The sequence below is a fragment of the Lissotriton helveticus genome, chromosome 8 (genome assembly GCF_964261635.1).
Source record: "Lissotriton helveticus chromosome 8, aLisHel1.1, whole genome shotgun sequence".
NCBI lineage: Eukaryota > Metazoa > Chordata > Amphibia > Caudata > Salamandridae > Lissotriton > Lissotriton helveticus.
In genome coordinates, this window is record NC_136069.1 from 1440887283 (window position 1) to 1440913585 (window position 26303).

Below are 26303 nucleotides of genomic sequence, written 5' to 3' on the forward strand. Positions count from 1 at the left end.
TCCCATGAGGATACCCAGTTACATGTGTTGTTAGATTTTAAGCACAGCCACGGAGCACTATTTTCTTAAATAGCTTTGTCACGCTCTCCTGCAATGCTTTTTTTTCTTATTTATCCAGTGTGGCAGGCTTGGCTGGGATAATGGTGGCTGCGCCTTTTATTTGGTTGTGATTTCCAAAGTGGCCACATACCATTTTTTCTCTTTATTTACTCTAGTTACAATGGCGGCAACCGCGTTTTCGCTGTAAACATCTTAAGCTAAAGCGTAGGTGCTATGACTTCTTTAACTTTTTTCTATTTGTTTACTTTTGTTACAATGACGGCACCTGCGCTTTAGCTTTAAACATCTTAAACCAAAGCGCAGGTGCCGGGATTGCTTCAAAAGTAAAGAAATAGAAAAAAAATAATAATCTATTTCTTTCGTTTGGAAGCAATCGCTGCACCCATGCTTTAGCTTAACATGTTTACAGCTAAAGCGTGAGTGCCGTGATTGATTTTTTGTGCAATAGCTCTCGAATTCCTGAAAGTTTGAGCTATTGGCGTTGCATTAATATTAGCAACACCAATAGCTCATACTTTTAGTTATGTGAGATCGATTGCATTGCAAATGCTTGTTTGACTTTGCGGTGTGGTTCGGAGTCGGTGCTGTGACATTGACCAGCACAAAACGCCCGTTCTCTTGCCCCAGCCCCATAATGCTAATTAGGCAGTGACTGGCACCACGACCTTTAACAATCCATGACACTCCACCACTGTGCATCCTCTCTCTAACTGAAACATTTTTTAAATGGTTTGCAACCCAGAATCCTCGAGGAGTGTAAATGGGGACAGCTATTTCCTATTCTTTTTTAGGATTGGACTTCATTCTGAAGATTAAACATGAGATGGCAACCTATAAAGGACAAGTACAGAGAGTCTTGGAAGAACCTCTCAAACTGCTTAAAACTGTACCCCTTCTCTTGTATGCTGGTGTCCATGTGCCTATGACAAGTACTGTGCCAAAATTCTGACACATCTAAGGTTGACCCGGAAGTTCTTTTAAGAGACAAAGCACATACAACCACTGTCAGGATTCTCTGTGTTTTTTATTACAGCTAGTAACACATTATACCGTATAAATACTCTATCCATGTTACCGAATATGCACTTTTGAAAGGGTGATAACTTAAAAATATCATATTAAGATAGGTTGTACAAAAATAAATATGTTTATTATATGCATTTATGACAAACCATTAGCCTTCACAGAAGGACTGGGAATATCAAATACTTATGAAGTATGAATTCTAGTAATACATTTAAGTATATACACACACGAAAGCCATATTATCTCACCGTCAACAACATGGCGTGAACATTCATCGAACATTCGCCGTGGCATTGGTATTGGCATATAACTGTGGATGGACCTGCTATTCCACAGCGTTGTCTATCCCCATCAGACATTTATATTTTTGTAACAAAAGGATTCACTATTTTCAGCTTGGTAACCTGTCTAGCAGAATTACATACATATATATCTATATATAGAATCTATGTACACACACAGACACAAAAAGACTGATCAATAATACACAGACTGGCCCACTACAAGATACATTATCAGAGGATACAGAGATTGGGGAAAAAGCAGAAAAGTTCCTTTAAAAAAGTGTTTCAATCTAATGGGCTAGCAGCCTTTCAACGGGTGGAGTGCTTGATACGATTAATTGGGATCTGAGTTTTAAAAGACCCTCATGGCTTTTTTTGATCTGGATAGCATTAGACCCTTCTGAGAAAAGTAAATGTCAGGAACTGGAAGAGTTTTTAAAACTGGCCTCGTATGAAGAAAAAAACTCAAGCGGCCTCCAAAGCATATCGCGATATGCTTGCCTGGGACACACTTGCAGCAAATTTACTTCACTACACTGGTCTACTGTAACAGTACTTTAACAGCAGGAGCATAGCTGAAAGGGAACAATGTATCTATTTGAACACAAGCAACATTTTAATTTGCCGCCTATGCCTGTTGGATAGCAGAGAACTGACGCAGAAACTAGCTGGAAAAGGAAAACAAATGCATAATACGTTCTAGATGAACTACTTAAGACTTGAAGATGCACAAGACATCTTAGCAACAAGCCTTACCTCGATGAACATCATATTTAATAGCACCAGCTTCGGTGGAAATGTAAAGCGGCTCAAATAATCTTAGCTTTGATCAGATCGACTGCTAGATGGAATGGGAAAGCTACCATTTGCATAGAGATATCACAAAGATGGCAAAAGCACCACAATAATACTTCCAGAGAAATCTTAGCAAACGCAGTGAATGATGTTTGTCATTTCTCAACAACTTCACTGACATTTTGAGGGGTGTCTGTGTAAGCCTTTACACACAAATGTTGTGACATCTTACAATATGCCTGCGATTCAACCCTTTCTTCAGTCGGGGACTTGATAATGTGAAATACATAAATCAGGTGAATCAATGAAAGATTCAGTGCAAGAGAAAGAATGATGATCAAGACTGAACATATCTCTTACATTGAGAAAGTTGTGGTGGGACAATTAACAATACACAAATGTACGCAACTGAAAAACAATTATATATAGCTTTTAAATTCTTTTTCTGTTTGCCCTCTGAAAATATGGCTTCAATTATTCTGTAAAAAAAAAAAACTATTCTCTGAAATAATAGCAGCCATGAATAGTAAATTTGAAGCCCCTTTCTCTAGTCCTTTTTGCTGTTCCATGGTGAGGTAGGTGAGCCCTGAAAATGTTCTTGTACACTATGTTGGTCTGGCCCCGAGAGCAAGCAAATTTGCAAAACTTCAGGTCAGATATATGCAGAAAACCTGACCTAATTTCTGAAAACTCCCTCTGGCAACCACCTTTCAGTACGGTCTTCATCGGTCAACAACTTTAACAGACTAAGAAGAAAAGGAAATGGTAATGCCCTGGGACATTAGCTGTATTGTCCCAGCAACCCTAACACTCGCATGATGTGTGGTTGATGCAACATCAACTACCATTCGTACGAACTCTCCTCTATCAACTTGCACCAGGAAGTGCACATATTAAGAGCAACACATTCTACCTCCAGCCCACCTGCTGCAGGGCTAAGTGTGGACTCAATACATTCACATGTCTGTTCAGTGCTGCTTAGCTACACTTTGTGAGTGTGCAAAAGTCTATTAAATGCTTGGGCTTCTTAGAGGGGTCACAGTTTTCTTGGGGTAGGTTCCTGCCAGTGTAGGAGATGCACTTCAAGAGTCTCTTCTTAAACCCTTTCCCACAGGTCTTGGAGCAGCTGGACCAGTCTCCCAGGTGCCACTGGGGGCATGGTGTATCTGAACATGGCCGGATGTCAACTGGCTTCAGTTCTTTGGCGCAGTCCGTGGTCACCTGTCCATTAATGTCCTTGCACTGCACGTTTCTACGCTGCCAGCCCGAGCCGCACGTCTTGGAGCATTCCCCCCACTCCTCAATGACCCACTCTGAGAAAATGGTCTCTTTGATAGCGTTGAATGATTCTTTCTTCTTATGGAACACTTTCTCTGGACCTGGGGATGAGAGTTTCTTTACAAAATAGATGTACTTGATTTTCAGCCGGCGTGAGTCGCCCACGGTGAGCACTTGGACGGTGATAGGTTCTTTCAGCGGGCTGAAGCTGCGAATCCTTTCCAGGCTGGCTGAGGAGCCGCTGTACCTCAGAATGTTTCCCTTTTGGGTGATGTCTTGCTCTGTGGTGGATAAGGTGTAGTCCCCATTCAGGATATAGGTACCGTCAGCGGCTTTTATAGCAAGGAAGCTGCCGTCGTGCCTAGAGCCTCTGGGGTTGCGCTGCTTCACTTCTACACTTGTAGACCCAGCAGGAATAGTGACAACATCATGGTAGCCAGGCCTAGAAAGAGAAAGGAAGAAACATTGTAACTCTTCATGCACAGCTGGTTTACTGAAAGCCCGAGCAGAAAAAAACAGAACACCAAAGATCAGATTATTAGCATTATTTATTCACGATTATACCCTTTTGTTGGCCACTCAACATGGTCATATCCTGTTTCGTCTGGCCAGCTATGACATGTTGGGCAATGAAAATTGAATTGGTCGATTTAAATGAGGGCACTGCAGGTACAATACATAATGAACTTTTTTGAAGGATATTATGACTGGTCTATTTTTAATTTTTTGAGAGATGAATCTCAAATGTGATTTTCTTTTTTTTTTCCAATTATTATTTTGCCCACCGACTACTAGATTTTTTAAAATATTTGTTTGACTACATTGTGCACTTTTCACAATACCTTTCTTCCAGTTATATTTGTATGTGGAAGGTTTTTGGCTTTCAAATTAAAGAAAGCAAAGAAGTAGACCTCCCCAGGAGTCAGCAGGGCTGCGGTCATTCTAACGTCCCCAGTAAGTAAAGGTACTCATTTACTGCAGCTTAGGTCTCCCTATACTTTTTCATGTCCTAACCTCTCTCGTTTTTTATAAGGCATTATTAAACGAAATGCACACTAACCATAGACCTGCCAGATAAACAGAATAACATTCAAGTAAAGTGGGTATTTTAAAAAAGAGTGCTACAATTAATTAATTTCATTTTCATTTTGGATCAAGTAATGGCCATATTCATTGCACTGGCCAATATTTTTGTTATATTTGGACAATTCAAGCACAGCTTTCAAATAAGAAAGCAGTCATTAGCATTGTGATTTAGGTAAACAGCAAAGCGTGTGACTCACCACAAAGATAACATAAATCTTAAAGTAAACTTTAATTAATCTTTCACCATACGGTTAGAAGATATCATATATATTTGTGCTTAAGAAAATGGTAGCCAGCACAGGAAACTTAAATTGTCTATATGTCCACAAACGGTGCATGGTTACGGACAGCCCCACTTGCTCATGGTCAACAGTCCTTGACGCAAGACATCCTTGATGTGGGCTCTGGTGGGACCATTTTTGTCAGGTTTAAAAATATTTCAGATTAGACGCCAATTTTTCCAAGAACTCCTCTGTAATTTAAGCCACTTAATCACTGATATGAATAGTGGATGCTACCCTCTGAGAACAGGCTTCAGACTACAAATTAATTTCACAAATGGCATCAGTTAAGGAAGAGATGCCAAAATTGAACCTGCCACCTAGCATGTCAAGATGGCTACCATTCACCATCGACATATGCCAGGACAGAACCAATATTTAAGTTTGTCAAGATCAGTGGCCACTAGTGCAATATGTTACCTTCCACATAGTTGGGTCACCAACATAGGTTTCTATTGACTTTTACCAGAATTGATGTGCCACCCATTCCATTTTTCCCTTTGGACATATGCCAGAATAGCACCTACCACTAAGGAAGTCATGACGGTCAGGATCTATATGTCAGAACAGAACCTATCCTCTAGAACCATGTGTCTTTCAGACACTATGAGCATGGAGCGAGAGGCATTCTACGTCCTTGTTTGGAAAGGTGGAGCTCTAAAGTTACAGCCACCAAACACGAGCACATAGTGCATTATAACTTTAGTTTGAACTGGTAACTGATTAACTGACCTTTGGCTATTTAAACCAGTTAAAATGTAAATACGGTCTGAATCGCAATGTCAGCTTCCTTGGTCAACCAGTGACATATTGTATAGAAAAGCATGCAACTCGCTTAGGGGAGTATCTGTAATTTTTTTACTTACTTGGCACTAAGGAAGGTGCCTGTAACTTTCTTGCAGGTGGCCCCGTTGCCTCCACAGACTCCACACTTATCAAACTTCTTATTGGAGCCAATGACACGGTCACACCCGGCTTTCACGCACTGCCCCTGGACACAGATGGAGGTGGAATCAGGGCTGCAGGAGGTGCCGTCCACCACCTGGGAAGAGCAACACATACAAAGAGACTGTGTTATTTTATAGTCTTAAGTATAACTTGAACATTTTAACGAGTGTGCTTTGCAATGAAAACAGGACTCCCTTGTGCTAAAGTATAAGAAACGCCTGTGTGGTAAGGCCGCCAAAGAGAACACAGGAGGGCACTTTTAGTGAACCACTGCTTCAAGGTGGGTACCACAAAAACTAACAATGACAATTCTCACTATACACAAAACAATCATTTCACCTATCATTAGAAACTGGTAACAATTTGAAGTTTAAGAAACTCAACTTTGCTCGGCTATTTGTAGAATGAACAACAAAATCCAATTGGTGGGTTGTGACTGCAGCAGCTAGGAGCAGTCAAGAGAGCTGCAAGTAATATACATTGCAGCAACCTCAGCAGAGTGTGCTCAATGATCAACTAAGGTCATTGCTCTGTTCAAATAATTATAAATCATGCTTTTCCTACTAACAAGACTGAAAGCGACCTCAAAGAAAGACCTTCAAATGTGCACAATACAAACTACAAGCAGGATCCTGTGCAAAAACATGGAACTAATTTGTGTTTGGAAACCTTTTAGCTATGTGAAAAGCATAAAAGGAGCTGTGCTTAAACATACACGTCAACTTAAGAGTGTTAGAGAGCATTTAGTGTTGGAAGAAGGCGAGTTTCTAAGCACTCCTATTTTTTTCGACAGAAAGGGCAAGACAAACAAAAGGAATACACCAGGAGGATATTTAGAAAAGGGCCTGATTTAAAAGTCAGTGGAGGTGAACACTGTCACAAACGTGACAGATACCCGATCCACCGCGTTACGATTACATTCTAACCAATAGGGATCGGAATACGGTGGACGGGATATCCTTCATGTTTGTGACGGAGTATCCCCTCCACATCAGGCCTAAAATATCGAAAACACAAATATCGTGGGAGAAAATATTGTGTCAAAAATATCAAGGACAAAAATGTTGTGCCTGTAAGTTTCCATAGGGAAGTAAAGTTTTGCTATTTATAACTCTACATATATGTACCGTTACAATATATATATCTTCAAGGTACGTAGATGTGGAGTTAAGAATAGTACATCTATATTTACCTATTTGCAATAAAATCAATATTTTGGTCCTCATTATTTTTGCCACAATATTCTATCCACGTGATATTTGTGTTTTTGATATGCTGTCAGTCATCCTACAAGGAGATAACTGAAACACAAAGATAGTGGAAGGATTTCTTTAAAAGGTCAGTGGCTGAGACTTTTGAGAACAATCCCCTAATCACCTTTGTGTTTTAGTGTGACACCCTTCTTGCGGGTATAGGCAGGAGTGAGCCACAAACTCAATGTCCCAAAGAACTCAAGCTGCCCTTCACTCTAGTCCAATTCTGCTGATTCCCGCCGGGTTTGCTTGTGTTCCTGTCTGAAGGATACCTGGAATGGTAGGTTGAGCTAGAATGTTCCTATTTGAGGAAGACCAAGTCTGATTTCCACATAGCTTGTCACTGACTGGTGTGTCAAAGTGGGCCTAAAAACAAAGGAATGGAATGCAGGCTTGAACGATTGCTGAAACTTTAGCAGGCGTTACACCCCTCATCTTTCTGTTTCAGCAGAAGGAGAAAAAGCAGTGCACCCTTAATCAGGAAATGGAGTTACTAGGGGATGATGGATTAATACTCAAGCCTCCCTGTTCTGTAGCTTACAAATGTATCAAATAAATCACACCTCTTCCTTGAACAAGCAATTGCAAATGTTAGCTTAGCTCAAGCTCTAGCCAAACAAGGTAAAATACTTGTTTTTCAAATGTACCTTTGGTTGCAGTACGAAGAAATAGCCAGTGCCTTTTGCTCGGCAGACAAGTTTACATCGATCTTTCGGAGACACTCCAGCAAATTTAGGGATCCATTCTACAGCAGGAGCATTTCCAAATGGAGACTTGGACATGTCATTGTGTGCTTCACACTGCTCCTCTCTGAAAGTCTTGCCTGTAGAAACAGTAAATTAAATATTAGATTTCCACCCTTCTTTACTGCAGTTTTTAAGTTCCATTTATTATTTTTTGATTGCCACTTGCCGTTGTTCTCTGGGCAGTCGATGACGTTGCACGAGCGGTACTGCACCCGCTTGCCTTCGCAATACTTCCCCCCATTCTTCGGGACTGGGTTGTCGCACTCCCTGATAGAATACTGCACTCCTCCGCCACACGTCCTCGAGCACTCACCCCATCCGCCCCAGGAACCCCAGTTTCCATTCACAGGAGTCTGAAATAATATAATAAAACATAAGCCACAAAATAAATTTCTCAACGCAAATTATACCTCCATTATCTATGAAAGAAAACGCTTTCGAAATTATGCTAGTGACTGACATGAATAGCTTAGTGAGCCGGGCTTTGTTAACAACTGCCAGACCAATAGGTAGGTGGTAATATTTAAGGTAAAGATACATCACTGATAGACTTGCAAAACACTATATCTACGCTAGGTCTAATATAAATAGGCTGCATCCCCCTCCACCTCCCATTTACTCATCCCAAACCTCCTCCTACTGCTATGATCTAAAAAAAAACACTTTCTAGACCCTTCCCTCTTCTATCCCTCCACTATCCTTATTCATTCCAAATAACAAACTCACAGGTCCACCGCTCAAAATAGTGTCATATTTCCCTATACTAGTTCACCACTAATCCTTTCTGGGTTCCGGAGTAGCGTGCTACTTGCCGTAAAGTGATTCAACATATCGTATGGGGTAGTAAGTGCTATATAAATGCATTTGCAATGTGAATTTGTATTTATGCATTTAAGACTGAGCAAGCTTACATCATATTGTTTCTTTTCCTTCTTGTCCATGCACTTGCCGTTGACGCACCATTTGCCGTCTCCACAGCTGCTGCCGTCTGCCCATGGGAAGTGTTTGGTTTGGCAGACGATCAGGCCTCCAGAGTTGCCCGTACACCACAGGGTGGTGCATGTGCTTGCAGTGTCTGGACAGTGCTTGGAGTCATCCCCAAATGTAAACTGGCATTGTTTGTTGACGTCATACAAGGTACCCGGGAGATCAGTGGGGAGCGCCACAGGTCTGTGAGGTTTGTCCAGCAAGCACTCTCCTAAAAGCAGAAAGAAAGGTGCAAAAAGTTAGGGCTGCCATTTTGAAAAGCAAACTGGTTCATTTGAATACATTTAGACAGATCTCTATTATGACACATTACTAATGCAGTGACATTCAGAGATGAGGAATACTTTTAAATACTGGATACCAAAAATGGTCAAAAGATGAGTGGCAAGAAGAGTACATTTGTAATATCCCATGTAAAAAGGGGTGGACGAGATTCTGACGAAGGCATGGTGACATTTTTCGACCACGCTGCATTTTCCTTGGCGAGCAGGCATCATTTCATGCATTTTTAAGTTTTTAAAAACAATACTTCACTGTAGTAGCCGATTGTAATAAAGACATGTTAGTTCCTACTTTAAACTTAGGACACTTCCTGCATCTCTACCTGGTACAGGGAAAGGGAAACACCTTTTCTCATTCTGGAATATGGCCCTTACTTTCAAGATCTTCACATATTTAGAGCTATGGAAATATATATGAAATGCTGCCATTCTAGGTTTGGAAAGATGTTACATTGGGGAACTCGTAGTGTGACTATAACACAGGCACTGGAATTTACAAAGCAGGCACTTGATTATTTTCAAAATTGAACCACTACCCCTGACTAGTGCGTAGCTTACACACAAAGCCCACTTATGCGCACATGTGTTATTTGAGTAAGCGCTTTCACAAGTGCACAATTACTGGCACTTTACCCCATTATGTGCAAGATCTAACACAGAGGAAAGGGACAGCAGCTGGTATTAGACTTAGTTCAAGAGTGCAGCTAGAAAAATGGGTGGGACCATAAAAAGGAAGAAATGCAAAGACCACGTGTGCATAAAGAATATTTAAAAAACTGAAAATCACATTTTTGTTTAAAAAAGAGCACAGCTTCATATAATAGGACAAATGAAGACACCATTTCAATATGCTCACCATGGCCATTGTCCAGGAAGGATGTGATTGTGTACGCGCTGCAGAGAGACCACGGTTGGTTACGGTCCAAGTTGGAAAGCATGGAGGCCATCATGTGGGAACCTTGATTGGCAATGTTCACGCCAGCACATTGCTGCGCCTCATCGTGGGGCATGTTCATCACATGTCCTAAAGAAAAGACAAGACAGCTCAGCACTTTTCTGCCAGATACTTGTCACCTCGGCCTTGGCATGTAAGCAACATATATCCACAAGAGAAGTTATCCGGTTGTTCAAAATATTCCATAACATACCTGTCAAAAACTGCTTCTTATGGACTAGATAAATAGAAACAAGCTTCAAACAAGGGATCTCTTTTGATGCAATGAGAGACAGATCATTAACCTACGGTCTAGTCTGGTTTACTAAGGTTTTACACCTGGCTTATGACCAGTTTTTCCCTGGCTTAAAATAGTCTCAAGCAAAGGAAAAGTCTTTGATTTACAGCGTCGTTTTGCAGGGTTTATGACATTCGTTGGGCTCTCCTTCTTGGCTTAAAACATTCTTAAGACTTGTTGTTTTGCCTTTCGAGAGTGTCAAGCCATGGAAAAATATTAGCAAATGTGCCCCACGAGTCCTCACTCAAAACTGCATTAAGACTGCTTTAAGAGATATAAAACTCTAGAAAATCAGGCAACCGCTTATTTATATGTGCAGGGCTCAGCAGATGGCTATAGGGGGCACCCGTAAAAAGTACAGCACATGGGCTTCTCACAATCCAGGTTAGTTAGTTAGACCCCCTGATAAGGGGAGATTGCAGTTCTGGGAGCCATTTCTACAAGCAAATAAGACACACATGTCTCCAAATAGGAAAGGAACACGTTTCCTCACATTCTGCTTCCAGCGTGCCATCATATTGCATCATCGCCCAAAGCCCAGCAGATGTTGCTGGCTAGGAAGGCTGCAGCTGAAACATCCCTGGAACATGTTATTATAAGACCATCTGTTCTGCAAACTGAAAAGCCACTGCACTGGGAAAGGAGGCCCAGGCCTCATGCGTAAGGTTATGCGGATGAGGGAGCGCTATTTATGTAGCAAAGGGGGCAAGAGTTGCATTTGAGGAAACTACTATCACCACTGTGAAAGTAGCCTCAACCTAGAGCACCCCACTTTATGCCATTACAATGTTTTTCTTACCTAATTCATGAGCAGTGGTGAACGCAGCCTGTAGCCCGTCGTCTTCAATAATTGAGCAACTTCTCGTGGGGTCACAGACGGTTCCTACATCGCCCATCCCCAGAGTGTCGCAAGTCTTGGAGCCGCAAAGGTCCTGCCAACATGGAAAAGAAAGGCCTGCTCATTAATAAAGAGGTCGAAGAATTAGTCTTGACAGAGCATGGGCTCGCTCTAGCAGCTGGCCTGAACATCAGACTTGGCCATCAATGAAAGGTGCTTTGAGCAATGCCCATTAATTGCCATGTCAACATGCAGCACGTGGGAGGAGTTTGCCCATTAAGAAGGATGATGCCAAAGGTAATTTACTCACACACACACACACTGAACCATGCCACATAACATTTAAATATACAGAAAAAGTTTTTTTCCCAATAATTCTACTACTTGTGTGAAACTTAAGCTCAACCTAAATTTGCTTCAAACTTAGGGCCTGATTACAAGTTTGGCAGTGTGAGAGCGGACCGCCACACCAGCGCCCTGCTCCCACAATGCCAAATTCGATCCCCGCTAGATTGGGAGTTTTAAACTGGACTGGTGGGTGTTGCTTGAGCAGTCACATGGCGGTGCTGTTCTAATATGTGAGCCTTACCAAGGCATCATTGTGGGACCAGCAAAGTGCGTTCCGGCACCGCATGAACTCTAAAGTCCATGCCATGCAGGAACTGGGAGTGCATGCATACAGGGGGGCACAACATGTGCCCTCCTACATGCATCCTTTGGCCCTGTGCTCCTTTGGCCCTGTGCCCCCTAGTTTCCTCACCGCCAAGCTTCTCATAGCGGGTTTACTGCCATGAAAACAGTGGTGGTGAGGAAACTCATAATATGCTTGGTGGTGTATCAGCTGCACCGCCAGCATATTGAGGCCTCAGAGCGACGCACCATCGCCGAGGGATCATGGGTCCCCGGAGGTTGCGGCAGTCCAATGGTGGTCAGACCGCCAAATTTGTAATACGGCAGTCAGAACTCCGGTGCGGTGGGAGCTGCACCGCCACTAACGGTGTGGCGGTCCATCGGACCACCAAACCTGAAATCGGCCCCTTAGTCACATCTATCCCCTTTGTTGTCAAGGCCTGTTCATAAACAGAGGTAACGGACTCACCTGTCGGGTGTACAAGATGGCGGTGTCGTAGTGCTCGGCATGCCGGTCACTGGGCGGGTTATGCTGCTTCTGCCAGCTGCAGAAGTTCCTTAAGGTCAGAGCGGCATTGGAGGACACATCTGGACCCTTCTGCTCGTCGTACACCACTAAGATCTTCACCACCACTAGGTTGATGGCATTCCGAATACTGGGGTGCTTGTAGAGCTTAGCCGCTACGGACATCAGGGTGAGCAGGTAGTGCTTCAGGCCACTGCCGTGGAATTCCGCCATAGACTGGTCCGCCACAAGCATGGTCTCCACATAGCGGGGAGTAGAGACAAAGCGTTTCTTCCTTTTGTTTCCAAGCCCTGCTAAAAAACAGATAAGTAGACATTTATTTTACGTAGATCTATGGCTAAATTGTTGATCTTGTAAATCCTGGAAAAATAGCAACTGTTACAAGATGTTTTCAAAACGTATTCATGCATTAGAGGTTAGAAAATTAAAAAAAGGGCGCCATCCTCTGTCACACATGTGCAGAACCTTGAAGAGAAGGTAGGCACATTAAGAAAGTGCCTGGAACTCGTACAAATGTACTATACAAATCATGGTGGCATAACATGCATATCTCCATTTTTTCCCTTTGTCTCCAAGCCCTCCTCAGTTTAAAATTGAGTGCACAGAGGCACTAGATCACATGTATATATTAGGGAAAGTGAAGGGGCCATGATTTGGAACTCGAGTCTAGTGCTTACGCATTTGCAATAAAAAAAGATGCATTGGATTGGAAACATACAGTTTACGAGCTGCCACATTTTAAAGGGAAAGCCTGAAGAGGCCTTGTTTGGACCTGAAAGACTTGGCTGCAACCGGTAACCTGAGCAGAGTTTACATTTTACAGTCTACTAATCCGCCTGGGCCGCAATAAATGCTCAGAGAGATCTTGGCCAGGCGGCCGCTGAGTCACCACCCAGCAGCTTTAAACGAATGGAGGTTACGGAATGAGCTCACGGTTGCAAATGCAGGTGCGGTGCCCGCTGCTGCAGCCATGGGGCAAGGGCACCCTCAGCCGCCTTAAATCCCATCCACCCACCCTACCCCCAGGCCCTCGCGCACGCCCCTGCCTCGGAACAGTAGCCCTGCGGCCCCGTGCGCGCCAAGGTCAAGGAGGCGTGGCCGGTGCAGGTGATCAGACACGCCAGGCAGGCCTGCCCTTTCAGCCTGCCCGCGTGCGTTTGTGACTGGAAACTGCAGTGCACGTTTTTCCATCAGAGATAAAACTTCTATCTGCGTAGAGTTGCGCATTCGGGGAGGGCTGCGCAGTAACTTTAGACAAGAAAGCACAACTTGGCATAGTAGTTTTCTTTTAGCCTACTTAACTATGATGTGTACGTGCATCTTGTGTGTCAAATTCGACTCTTTTATTTGGGTTTCCTTTTGAGCCAAATACACTGAAATGGTACAACTTATTAAAAAAAAAACTGCATGTGTATAACAACTCCTTTAAAAGGGAACCAATAAGGCAGTGGGGTCATTATACCGAAGCGGTGAGTCACTCAAGAGATACCGGCGCTGAACCCCCTGAATTGGCACCTCATGCTGGCACTGTTTCCCTTAAAAGTGGAATCACTGTCGGGTACCGTGCAAAGTGGAACCCTCTTCCGTGCGCCTCCCCTTAGGCAGTGGCATAACCGAAAATGCTGGGGGTCTCTTGAAGAATGTGATGAGGGGTCCTAGATGGCACAGATATGCATTGCCCTTGGACTGAATGGGGGGGGGGGGGTGGGAAGGGCCGGGAACCCCCTACAGGGATGCCCCTCAGGGGCCTGCGTTACGTCACTGTCTCGCATCTAGGCACTGCGCGCACCCCCAAAACCAATAGCACGTCTAACCATTCAACCTTATGTATTTTAAGGTCTTCTGGGCGCTGAACTTCTCAAAGTGCCCCACGTTGTTGGGCTCACTTCTCCCGGCGTGGCTGCCTTTAAGATACAGTGCCCGCTAAACAGGCAACCCTTTAGGAACGAGCCCCACAAAACAGAGCCTTTCTAAGCACGTGCCAAACCTTCTACTAATGGGTCCCCTGAAACTGAAAGGACAGCGCACCTGGCTGGTGTTCCCTCTAATGGCCACCATCTAGGCAGTATAACCGTCAACAGTTGTACTTTTGTTAGAATGTTTGTTACTCATACTACAAATAATTCGAAGTTAAATTCCTGTGTTAAAGAGGGGCCCTCCTGTGTATGGTAAGTTATGTTGGAAGAATTGGCAGCATATTTAAGCAATCAAGGCTGTCGTTCAATTGGTGGCCCTGGTCTGTGATGTGCAGGAGACATCCGCAGGTTTTGTGTTCTTTGCCCCGGTGAAGTGCGGTAGATACTTTACAATAGAAGCATTCATTGGTGGGCAGGTGGGACCAATTTAGGGTGTCTGCTGTGGATAGCAGGTGTGGTTTGCGGTACTTGTCTGCTGTGGTAGGCAGGTGTAATTTGAAATACTTGTCTGCTATGAAGGGCAGGTTTATTTGTAGTGGCTGCCTGCCGTGGTAGACAGGTGTAATATGCAGTGACTGTCTACTGTGGTTGGTTTGTGTGATCTGCAGCGGCTCTCTGCTGTGGTGGGCAGGTGTGATCTGAATTGACGGGCTATTATGGTTGGTATTTATGATCGGTAGTGGTTGTGTGCTCTGGTGAGCAGTGTAATATTCAGCAGATGTCTGCTGTGGTGGATAGATGTGTTCTCCAGTGATTGCTGTGATGGGCAGGTGTGATCTGCAGTGGTTGAATGTTCTGGTGAGCAGTGTCATCTGCAGTGGGTGTCTGCTGTGGTAGGCAAGTGTGATGTGCAGTAGTTAGGTACTATGTGTTATCTGCAGTTTCTGGGTGCTCTAACAGCCAGTGTGGCCAGCAGTGGTAGTCTGCTATGGCAGACAGGTGCGACCTGCTGTGGCAGACAGAAATGGTCTGCAGTGGTAGCCTGCAGTGGTGAGAATGAGGTATCTCCTCAAACAGATGTGGAGCGCGCTTGAATGTGAAAGGCTGCCCTGGCTGAAAGACGTCACTGTGTCGTACGTCCAGCAGTTGACCCCCTTACCCTTGCCCAGTTTCAAGCTCGTGCGCATACCTGTGTGCACGAGGGGCTCGCCTGCTGGCCGGGCCCCCTCAGCGGCTCCTATGGGTTGCGGCTGGTCGGTCACCCCGCACTTGGGGCCCCTGCGCCCGGGCACCCTCCTGCGGATGAGGTGCAGCATGGTGGGGGGTGCTGGCCCGGGGCCCTCCTCCGCGGCCAGGGAGTGGTTGCTGGGCTGGATGAAGAACTCTTCGCCCTGCAGGTAGAAGGCCCCCCGGAGCCCACCGCAGAGGCTCAGCGCCGCGCTGGACGAGGGGTCCCCATTCACGGTGCCAGAGTAGAAGCAGCGGGCCAGGTCCCCCGCTTGGCCGGCTTCCTCCCCCGAAGGGCTGCCCACGTACTGCAGGGTAAAGCCGGGCGCCAAGAAGCTGCGGTCCGGCTCCAGCTCCAAGGTCAGCTGCTTCCCGAAGGCGTCGAGGCGGTAGACCGTTTTCATGGGCTCGGGGGGCGGCGTGCCACCCAGGGACGCGTCCCAGGACACCCGCACCGGGGCTATTAGCTCCTCCTCCATGGTGCCCAGGGCGACATGCAGGAATGCCAACACGGGCAGCAGGTGATGGCAGAAAGCGCCCATTGCCATCAGCGGTACAGCAGCCCTTTCACAAATAATAAACCAATGCAAATGTAGGGTGCAATCGTTGGGGTGCAACAGCCTCCAGAAAATACACCACTAGACGGGTCTGTCCATGTCGCAGGCTCTAACAGGACTGCGGAAACGTGTTCCCCTCTGCACCGAATCCCGGCGTGTCCTTCCTTGCAACGGCTGCTCCTGAGCCAGTAGAGCGCCCGCGCTGACAGCAGTGGCCGTAGCACCAAAAACTTTGCAAATTATCAAGCAGTAGTTTTCGCCTCGTTCTACTCCAGTGGGAAGGCAGTCCCGTCCCGGGTCGTGCTCTGTAATTCTGCTCGCCTCGTTCAGCGCCACCCCAGTGCTGCCAGGTTCACCCTAGCGCTGCTATCGTCTCCTCCAAGCGCTCTGCTCGAGCAGGGGATCCCAGCCTGACTTTTATGGTATCTGCACCCCCGAAACCCCTCCCCCGGGCCGTGAGCTGGGTCTGTGCGTAGCTGTGATCCGGAGCCCGAGCCTCCTCCCCCTGGGGCCCCCTCTGGAGCCGAGCCAGGATCTTCAATCACTGCAGGAGGAGGAGCGATGGGGGAGGGCTGAGGGCACACGGGCTCAAGGCGCCAGGGACGCGGCCACAGAGCGCACGGATTTGCCGCCCGGTGCCGGGCTGGCATGCGTTGCGCACGGACGGATTTAAAAAAGTTTCCACGTTAGACTCGGGGTTAAGGGGGACTTCTCCTTGGAGTACAGGGCTGGGTGCAAAGAAGTAGTGATGCGACCAGGTGCAAAACCGAATAAAGTATGTTTGATTTTGATTTTTGACCAGGTACAGGCGGACGTGCGGAGCTGCAGAGTACGGGCAGGTTTCCACGGAGCGGGACCGCCTTGTTCATGCAAACCACAGACCACCCCCAGCTTCTTTTTTATCGGAAGATCAGCCTGTTCCATGCTGGCGGCCATAAACTAGTGATTTTAGTAGAATTTTGCTCACATAAATATTTGCAGTGTTTTCAGAACTGTAAAGTTTTGTAAACTTATTTTTAGGAGGTGCATATTGTCCCCTCGGTCTCACTGCTGAACCCGCCGATATATATTTTTTTCGCAACGTTTTTTTTTGTAACTTTCTAGGAGCGCCGTCTGGCTTAATTGAACTCTTTGGAAACAGTTCAGAGTGAGGGAAGAGGGCTCAGAGGACAGTGCGTGCCCTTCCTCTCCTGGAATACAGAATCGGCGCGACGTGCAGGCTGCGGGAGGTGGGAGCGGGCAGAAGCTCTCCAGCTGTGACAGAGGGGACTGCCCTGAGGCAGAGCAGAGGTTCGCTACCCTCTCCAGGGAGGACACGCTCATACACACACACACACATATATATATACACACATTCATTCATATATATATATTTATACATACACATATATATCATGTTTTGCAATTTTATTATAGCGCGAATTCAACACGAAGGTATTGGAGCGCTTTAGGTGACCACAAGTTACTTTACACAAGGTCAGTGATGTGTGTTTAGACACGGGGATATTAAAGAGACTTTGCCCAGGATCACGGGATGTTGAGCTAACGCCGTGACTCGAATCTGGCTCCCCAGTTCCAAAGTCGGCAGCTCTTGCCTCTGCGCCACATCCTCTAGGTCTATGGATGGAGGCCCCTTACCCACGGGCGACAGATGGGGGGAGGGGAGGTGCCCCTTACCCACGGGTGACAGATGGGGGGAGTGGGGGTTCCCATCTTTAGTGTAGAGTTTACTGCCCTCCACTTGGGTAACTGATTAAGTGGGCTCCTTTCAAGGGTGAGCCAGACGGAGGGGTGCAGCTGCCCCGAGACAGAGGTTGTCTGTTTCTTAAATCAGGGGCTGTTGGTCAGATGCTGCCACCTCCAGGGTGGGGTCACCTAGGGACCTGCCCTGCTCCACGCGTGGGAGAGGGAGGCCGCCCCCGCCGTGTGCGCATGCAGCCGGGGCTCTCCAGCGCCGGGGGGTCGGTGCGCTCCGACGGGCGGAACGCGCTCTCTGAAGGAGATTCCAGTAAAGCGAGGAGTTTTGGGGGGAGGGGGCCGGGCTGCACGGAGGGGGCGGGGCTGGGTGGGAGGGGCCGAGGGCTGTGGCGGTGGGTGCAGTCTCAGTGCTGTGCACCGCGCTGAGCTGTCTTCCGGAGCTGTGCTGCTGACTGCAGTTGTCACCGCCCGGGAACAGGAAAGGAGGCACCCGGTGTGGGAGGGCCCGGGCCAGTGTCAGGATGAGGGCCTTGGCCCAGCGCTGTCCCCCGCCTGCGCTTCCTGCATTATGCGCCCAGTGTTCCCCCGAAAGTCCCACAGAGCAGGGAACAGGCCCCGCGTCAGTGCTCACTTTTCCAGACTTTTCTGTGACGCACTCGAGGGGGCTCTCGCGCTGCCACCCATTTGGAGAGCACGCGAGCGAGCACGAACAGAGAACGGCCTAAAACGCTCACGCCCTCTCTTCTGGGGCACCTTCCATGACCGCGCGTGCACTTCCCCTCCTTTCTCCACGAGTACCGACTCCTCATTCCTTCCTTCTACCCTGAGCTTAGACTCTGGTCCCTTCTCGCGGGCACGGAGTCTATAGGCGCTCTCCAGTTATACCCGAATGATGCCACAGCATCTGTCGGAAGCTTCAAACTTACTTTCACCGTTTCCTCTCCACCTTTGCCCGCTAGTTTGACGTCTGCGACACAAGTGCTATTATCTGGCCCTTGATGTCGCAGTTTTAAAGTATCATAGCCAGTGACGCTACGTCACCATGACGTAAGGTAATGTTACTTATTGTATAGACATGAGAAGGCTGAAATGTTGTATTGACCCTACTCGTCATGAAACCTGTCATTTCCAGGTTGCTTTCAGACATCTGAAGCAAACGCTAATCTCACTCTTCCATGCCACTGTCTGAACTTTAATATATCTCCCAGCACTGCCTTTACCTCTCCATTTTACTACCACTTCCAAGTGCTTGGCCTTATACTATATAAAAACACACTCTGCATTGTGTTCCATATAACTTTACACGTGCATAAGCATTGCACCTCCCTTCTTATTCCCCCCACCGTGAATGTGTCAGCTGGGCTACTTGGAAGACAAGGTGCACAAATTGATATCACCAGCATTACTGTAGCCTCGGTACCAACAGTGTCCCTATGTTGATGTCTGAGGATGGGGTTCCAGGTTTACCACAGGCTCTATACAAGCAGCGCACATACATTGCTGACTGCAGATAGATTTGCAGGCCTACCATGGGCTCTGTATAAGCAGTGCACCCACGCTGCTATCTGCAGATGGGCTTACAGGCCTACCCTCCCTTCTGCACAAGCAGAGTCTGTACATTGATGCCTGTAGATGGGTTTACAGATCTTCCATAGCTTCTGTACAATTAGTGTACATACGTTGATGTCTGGGGTTGGGTTTCTATGTGTATGCTACCTTCTGTACTTGCAGGGTCGGTACATTGATGTCTAGAGATGGGGCTAGATGAATACCCTACCTTCTATGTAAGCAGAGTGCAAACTTTGATGTCTAGAGATGGGGTTTCAGGTCTACCGTATCTCTTGTATAAGCAGGGTCTATACATTGATGAGTGGAGATGAGTTTGCAGATCTACTGTATCCTTTGTAGAATCAGTTTCAATACGTTGCTTTCTGGAGATTGGTTTCTAGGTGTTTTTCTGGAGATTGGTTTCTAGGTCTACAGTAGCTTCTGTACAAGCAGTATCCATAGGCTACTGTCCGGGGATGGATTTACAGTCAAACCCTACCTTCTGTACACGCAGGGTCCGCACTTGGTTCCTGGGGATGGGTTTGCAGGTCTACCGTAGCTTCTATACAAGCAGAGTCCAGACATGGATGTCTGGAGATGTGTTTGTCTTGCACTGAACTCATCTGTTTCATATATAAAGTGCTCTGCTGCTCTTGGGCCTTAAATGATCTATATAAAAATGTCAAACAAATAATAAAATGTGAAACATTGTAAAGTCATATTGCTGCAGCTGCATGCTCGAGCCTTACCACAGTTTCCTTCTAAAAAACACAAGTAAATTGTCCAGGCAAGCATTTGTCCCTCGGACTCTTACAATCACAGTGTGTAGGGCCTTTTATTTGACCCCCATTGAGACCTGGTGTGGGTTTTCCATCAGCATGTATCCTCTTTTCTTTAGTAGGTGGCTTTGATGTTACTGCAAAACCGGATGAGCCTCAAAGAGGCAGCCATATTTCCCCTATACCACAAACAACCACAGAGAACTCTGTGCATCCAGCTCTCACTCCTTCGAGCCTCCATTTTGTGAAAGTTTGGGACTTTGGCAAACAATCCTTACACATTAGTACATCAAAGCTATGGAACAAGATACTAGTGTAAATCAGGCACCTCCACAAACTTGCCCGACCACAAAGTGCCTGGACCCCAGCACTTTATGGTCACAAAAGGGGACCGTAAGGTCACAAGAAAGTGAAACACCTTCAGGCTTAGCAGGTGGCAAGTGAATTGACTATGCTCCACCATGTATGGGTTACAATCTTCAGAGTCTGTGCTCTGATTTCACTGTTTTTCTTTATTTTTGTATCAATTCTTTATTGGTTTTCCAAAACAGAACAGGATATGACCACATAGCAGGCCAAATACAGTAAAATTCGATCAAACAAACCATATCAGTATTGCATAAGTGCTTCTGGAAAATCATATTATTTTAATCACATTTTCAAATAAACGGACACAATTAACAAAGCAAAGGAAGTAAGCTGAAAAAACAGTAGTCGGTGCACAGCTAATTCCCTGAGCTCTTCGAGGAACTGTAGAGAGCAGGTATTACGTGTGATTTATTTTCTAAGAACTAGGGTACATGCAGTAAAACCCAGTAATGCTAATATTATGACTAAAAAGATAATACAGATATGCTGCATCTGACCCAATATAAACTACCGTGGGCTAAGTTTTCATTTTTGGAATTGACATGGTTTCCTCTCCGAGAATGGACCCCACAGAGTCACCATAGGAATAAACAGGGCACTTGCTGTCTTCCAATAATTGTATTGTATTGTAATTGAATTTATATAGTGCTTACTTCCCCTGACAAGGCGTCAAAACGCTTTTTGGGTGGGAAGCACAGTACTCCGGAACCCATAAAGGATTAGTGGTGAATTAGTATAGTGAAATATGAAAGTAATTTGAGTGGTGGATATGTTAGTCAGTTAATGATATCTTAGACTGGATTTTAGAAGTATGTTGTGATATGAGGGACCCAGGCACCCACCTTGAGCACCCATCCTCCTTTGCCACTGGCGTGCCTGCTTACACACAATAACCGGCCACTCTACATAATGTGACTTTTACGTAGCGCTGAGATGCCTCCTGGTATTCGTTCGCGCTCTCCAAAACCCAAATCAATCACATGACACAATTGCAGTGAGTCTGGGTTTATATAGTGCAACAGTTAACCTTTGCAATCTAAGGCTAAATAACATAATGCCCCCTCCAAGTAATTCCTGTCAGCAAGATGGGGGCTCCCGAAACGTACAGGGGGCTCATCTGTAAGACTATGCATCGGCCATTACATGTTGGGTACTCTCCCACACCCCTGCAACCACCCTACCATTGTTGGCTGGCATGGACCACCCAGACGTAATAAGCGTGCCGGCCTCGCTCCGGCATCTTGGTGTTCTCCTCAGTAAAGACCACTCTGTGGTGGCGTGGCCCGACTGAACTCTGGTGAAGTTGTTTTATTTGGGTCCCTCAGATGCCACCACCTTCCTTGCCTAGTTGAGACCCCTCTTCATTTCATTAGAGCCACAGCCTGTTCTCATTCTCAGAGTGATGGGATGGTTTGTCATCTGCATGTACCTGTGTCAGTATCTGAGAGGTTACCATTCCATGCTGCATCCCCCCCTTAGGACGGCAGGTCAGCAGTGTTCCATGCAAGCGATCACAGTGTTTCTGGAGATGTGTATGTACAGACGTTAGGGAAGAATGGCCCAAGCAATATTGTAGTGCCATATTTCCACGACATAAATAACCCCCCCATGAGCTGAATGTCCATACCTGGAATGCAATCTGTAAGGGTTTTTGCAACTGGTATACTTGTAGGTACTCGCAACTATTTGAGTTTGCTTCTGAAAATCCCAAGAAGAACAGGTTAGGCAAGCACTCTTGAGATTAATTAGTAATGTACAAAGTTGTCATCATCCTTTGCAAGTCATAGTACAAATAGGTAAACTGATTAGGGTAGTGATCATTCTTTAGTAGTAGGCAAGTTGAACGTTCAAATATCGGTTTCAAAATATGGATCCAGAGGCTGAAGTATATATTCCAAATCTTTTATTCCATATACATTAAAAAGGTGTTGTATTTTCCAGCATACACCGCCGACACGTGTTTCGTCTTTACAAAAGACTTTTTCAAGGCAAAAGAAATTTGGTTGTGCTATGTTCTGATTTGAACGGGTCCTGTCTCCCAGCTGATATATCAGGGAAATCGGAGATCACAAACTCTATCTGCTTCCCCAGAAGGTAAGCCAAGAAAAACGCAGATTATAAATCACGAAAGTCTTCCAGTCCAGTCTTACTAGCAGTGGAGGCTCTTCGCGGTTGGCGCGGTCCACGAGACTTATCACGGTCGACTAACTTTAATTCATTTGAAGGACTCCACATCCACGCAGCAAGACTACCTTAACCTCTCAAGATAATTTCCCTTATTGTGCCCTAGGAATATGGATTGAATCCGGTGTAACATACGATATTATATGGAAGACTTTCGTGATTTATAATCTGCGTTTTTCTTGGCTTACCTTCTGGGGAAGCAGATAGAGTTTGTGATCTCCGATTTCCTCGATATATCAGCTGGGAGACAGGACCCGTTCAAATCAGAACATAGCACAACCAATTTTCTTTTGCCTTGAAAAAGTCTTTTGTAAAGACGAAACACGTGTCGGCGGTGTATGCTGGAAAATACAACACCTTTTTAATGTATATGGAATAAAAGATTTGGAATATATACTTCAGCCTCTGGATCCATATTTTGAAACCGATATATGAACGTTCAACTTGCCTACTACTAAAGAATGATCACTACCCTAATCAGTTTACCTATTTGTACTATGACTTGCAAAGGATGATGACAACTTTGTACAATACTAATTAATCTCAAGAGTGCTTGCCTAACCTGTTCTTCTTGGGCTTTTGACATTAGCTTGAATTTTTTGTTCTCGCTAATTTGTGACACCCTTGGTGGTGGGTGTGAATCAGGAGTGCAAAGCACCTTGTTTGTTGACAAATATAGTAGTCACTTTACACGTTGAATTGTTTTCAGTTGGAGTTTTTTTTTAACTTTATGTGCGGACGTTCTCTCTTTAGAGAGACACTACCACTGTCCTCTGTTCATTATATTGCTTCTGAAAATGGCAGCAACATATAACCCACAGAATTATCCTCCAGATGCTTGATTCCAGCTCTTAGTTAATGAATATAACCTGTGGCTGAATGCACATTGTCACACTACTGTATGTTTGTTGCCAATCAATGGAACCATGGAAGGAGATCGTCACACTGGGCATATATTTTCTGTTATTAACCCACTTAGGTAACATTCTTGTATATAATATTTAAGACACAATATTTATGTCAGGTGATATTCTCACAATGATATTCTGGTACTTTACCATGGAGGGACCATGAGTTTGGGACACGCACGCTGAAGTGTTACAATCTTTCATGCATATGTATATTTTTGCCCGACTCCTATGTCTTGCATCATTATCTACATCCTAGTGAAGCCATGTGGTACGCAGCCCTGCATTGTGAACAGCATTGAGATGGTTTGCCTGCTTTTTTAATATGCATAGGTATCAATACTTTACAAGACTATAACGCCTGATTTAGAGTTCAGCAGATGGGTTACTACGTCACAAACATGATGGAACTCCCATCCACCATATTACAAGTTGCTTGGGTATAATGCATGAGTAATACAACGGATGGGATAGCCGTTATGTGTGTGATAGAGTAACCCATCCACTGAACTCTAAACCGGGCCCTATATTCTAATATGATTAAAGATGTGATCCATCATTTAAAAATCCAGGGCTGCAGTACTTCATTTGTAAAAGAATAAATGACGGGCCCTCGTAATTCCCACTGTAATTACTCAACTACTAACCATCAAACTGCTACAAGTATGACAATTCAGACTGTTTGAGGCCGGCAAAGCCGTAAGAATGGGTTGGGTGGCAGGTGTTAGCTGTTTTGAATGTATATTGAATTAAAAACAACAGTTTTTCTGCTCATCTTCAAATTATATAAGCTGCGCCACCATGTGGTAGCAGTCATAAATGCAGGTTCTGGCAATTAAGTGCTGGTGCCGGGCACTGGAAACCCCGACTCAAATTAAGCACTGCTGGGCTAAGACTAATTCTAATTCTTTACACCGTCATGTATGATATGTATAACCCACACACAACCACAGTTCTCTTTAACATTTCCAAAGGGGTGGACAAAAGATAATGGAAAGCAGAGCAGAGCTTTGGTAATAGGGTGTATGTTGCAGGAGAAACCCGATAAAGATTTCCTAAGACCCGAGTACGTCTAAAGGAACACAGGAACCAACATTTGAGGTGAGCAGCAAAAGTAGTGAAGTAAGTGTAAGGCAAATTAGTGAAGACGTGAAGGTTTACCCAATAATCTGATGGCGGAGTGAAAGGTAAAGTGTTATGGGAGAAGGAAAGATGCAGGAAGACCAAGAAGGAGAGCAGAACAGTAAACTATATGAGTAAGGGAAGAGACCTTACTAAATGCCACAGAGCCCTAATACAAATATTGCGCTATCACTGGTGCAAATTGAGCACACGGTGGCTACCAATTACTCACTGCGCAGATAATTGCAAGTAATAATGACGCTAATTCTGAAGATTACACTTTGGTATGAGGAATTTTGTGCAAATTCTGGATGCCGTAACTAGCTGAGGGCTTTGTAAACTTCCATTCTGTGCAATTGTCCCCCATTTGCACACATTTTAAGAAAATCGAGGTCAAACGCCCTCTTGGTTCATTGTCTACCTCAGTTCTAATTTGACTCGAATGCAAGAGAAAAATTGTGCCAGAAACAGGTTTAACAGCATGACCATAGTCAGGGTTTAACTAGAAGAAAAGGTGAGAAAGGCCCATATTTCCCATATTTCTAACAGATGGAAATTGTGCATATCCACTCAAAGGGAGATGTAGAGAATGACAGTATGAGGACAAATACTACACTGAGCATCTCGGTCAAAGATGAGAGAGGGAGAGAAATCAGAGGAACGGGTTACTGAAAGGATAGAGAAAAATACAGGGGCAGGTGCTGGGTATAGAAGAACTTCATTCTTGATACATTGTGATGAGGTAAGTGAGCGATCATCTATCATTGGATTGCAGGTGGACAGGATGAAAAAAACATGTCTTCAAGAAGGAACAGGGAAATGTGGGAAAAATCAGAGACTCCCCAGCACAGAAGAGACAGGAAAATAACTAGAAGATTACTAGTGTATTTAGAGACCTGAGGGGAATCAAGATCCCAGCTGTGCAGGATACCCAAATAGACAGATGAAAATAAAAGACCTAAAGCTCTGAGATGGATACCAAGCAAGAGGAATGAGAGCGCAAACCTAGATATGTAGTCAATATTTTTTTAACCCCTACCGCGCTACAGCGTTTTCCCGCTGTGCGCGGGAATTTAAAAAATGGCTTGATCGTGACAAAGCCAGCTCGTCATCCGCGCAGCGCAGGTAACGCTGATGACGAGCTGGCTTTGTCATCAGCGCCGAAGGGGTTAGAAAAGGAGTAAGAGAAATTGGTAGACAGTTGACTTTTGGGTAAACCTTTGGAGCCTAAATGGATGCTTACCTATCACACCATCAAAAAACAACCAGAAACAATACCTTGTTGCACTGTGTTAGGGCTACACTGATATACTATATCACAGTAGGTTCCCTCCACACAGTCCATGGAACTGGAGATGAGTTCTCTGTTCCATCCATGTGTGTTACCAGTACAAAAAGAAGAGTGATGTCTGAGGTAGAGCAAAGTTCCACACCTCTGTGCTTGTACACATAGACATATGACATATCTTATTCTGGTCTATCTCAAATTCCAGCCATTGCTTCCTTCTGATTTGGCACAATTGACATTGGGAAGGAGTGGTCTATACTGACTCTAGGGTGTATCGTTTTGAGTGGGCCTTTCTTTTGTTCGAGTCTAATCCTGACTGGTAGTTAGGCGGAGTCTAATATCCTGAGGCAAATGCCTTCCTTCGAGGAACCAGAAACACAAAAGTTGATGGGAAGAATGCTTACAATAAATCTAATTACTAGCAGTCACTCAGTGACTTAGTGAGCAAAGTACACGCAGTCCCAAGTCAACAAGACCCTCACACATGCCTACAAAGCTCTCTACAATGTAGGACCA

At 45.2% G+C, this 26303-nt stretch overlaps 1 protein-coding gene across 2 annotated transcripts; it reads right to left on the minus strand.

The window, feature by feature from the left end:
- Window positions 1-1065: 1065 nt before the first annotated feature.
- Window positions 1066-16284, minus strand: ADAMTS1 (ADAM metallopeptidase with thrombospondin type 1 motif 1). 2 transcript variants are annotated; one of them, XM_078658377.1, is made up of 9 exons: window positions 15297-16284; window positions 12195-12544; window positions 11057-11189; window positions 9882-10049; window positions 8669-8955; window positions 7924-8110; window positions 7659-7834; window positions 5677-5852; window positions 1066-3885 (listed from the first exon to the last, which is right to left on the minus strand). In XM_078658377.1, the coding sequence occupies exons 1-9, from the start codon at window positions 15880-15882 to the stop codon at window positions 3144-3146; spliced, it is 2805 nt and encodes a 934-aa protein (XP_078514503.1). In that variant the 5' UTR covers window positions 15883-16284; the 3' UTR covers window positions 1066-3143. The 2 variants fall into 2 exon arrangements, with proteins under 2 accessions (XP_078514503.1, XP_078514502.1); XM_078658376.1 differs by having other exon boundaries at window positions 12195-12541; window positions 15297-16268.
- Between the last annotated feature and the right edge of the window lie 10019 nt (window positions 16285-26303).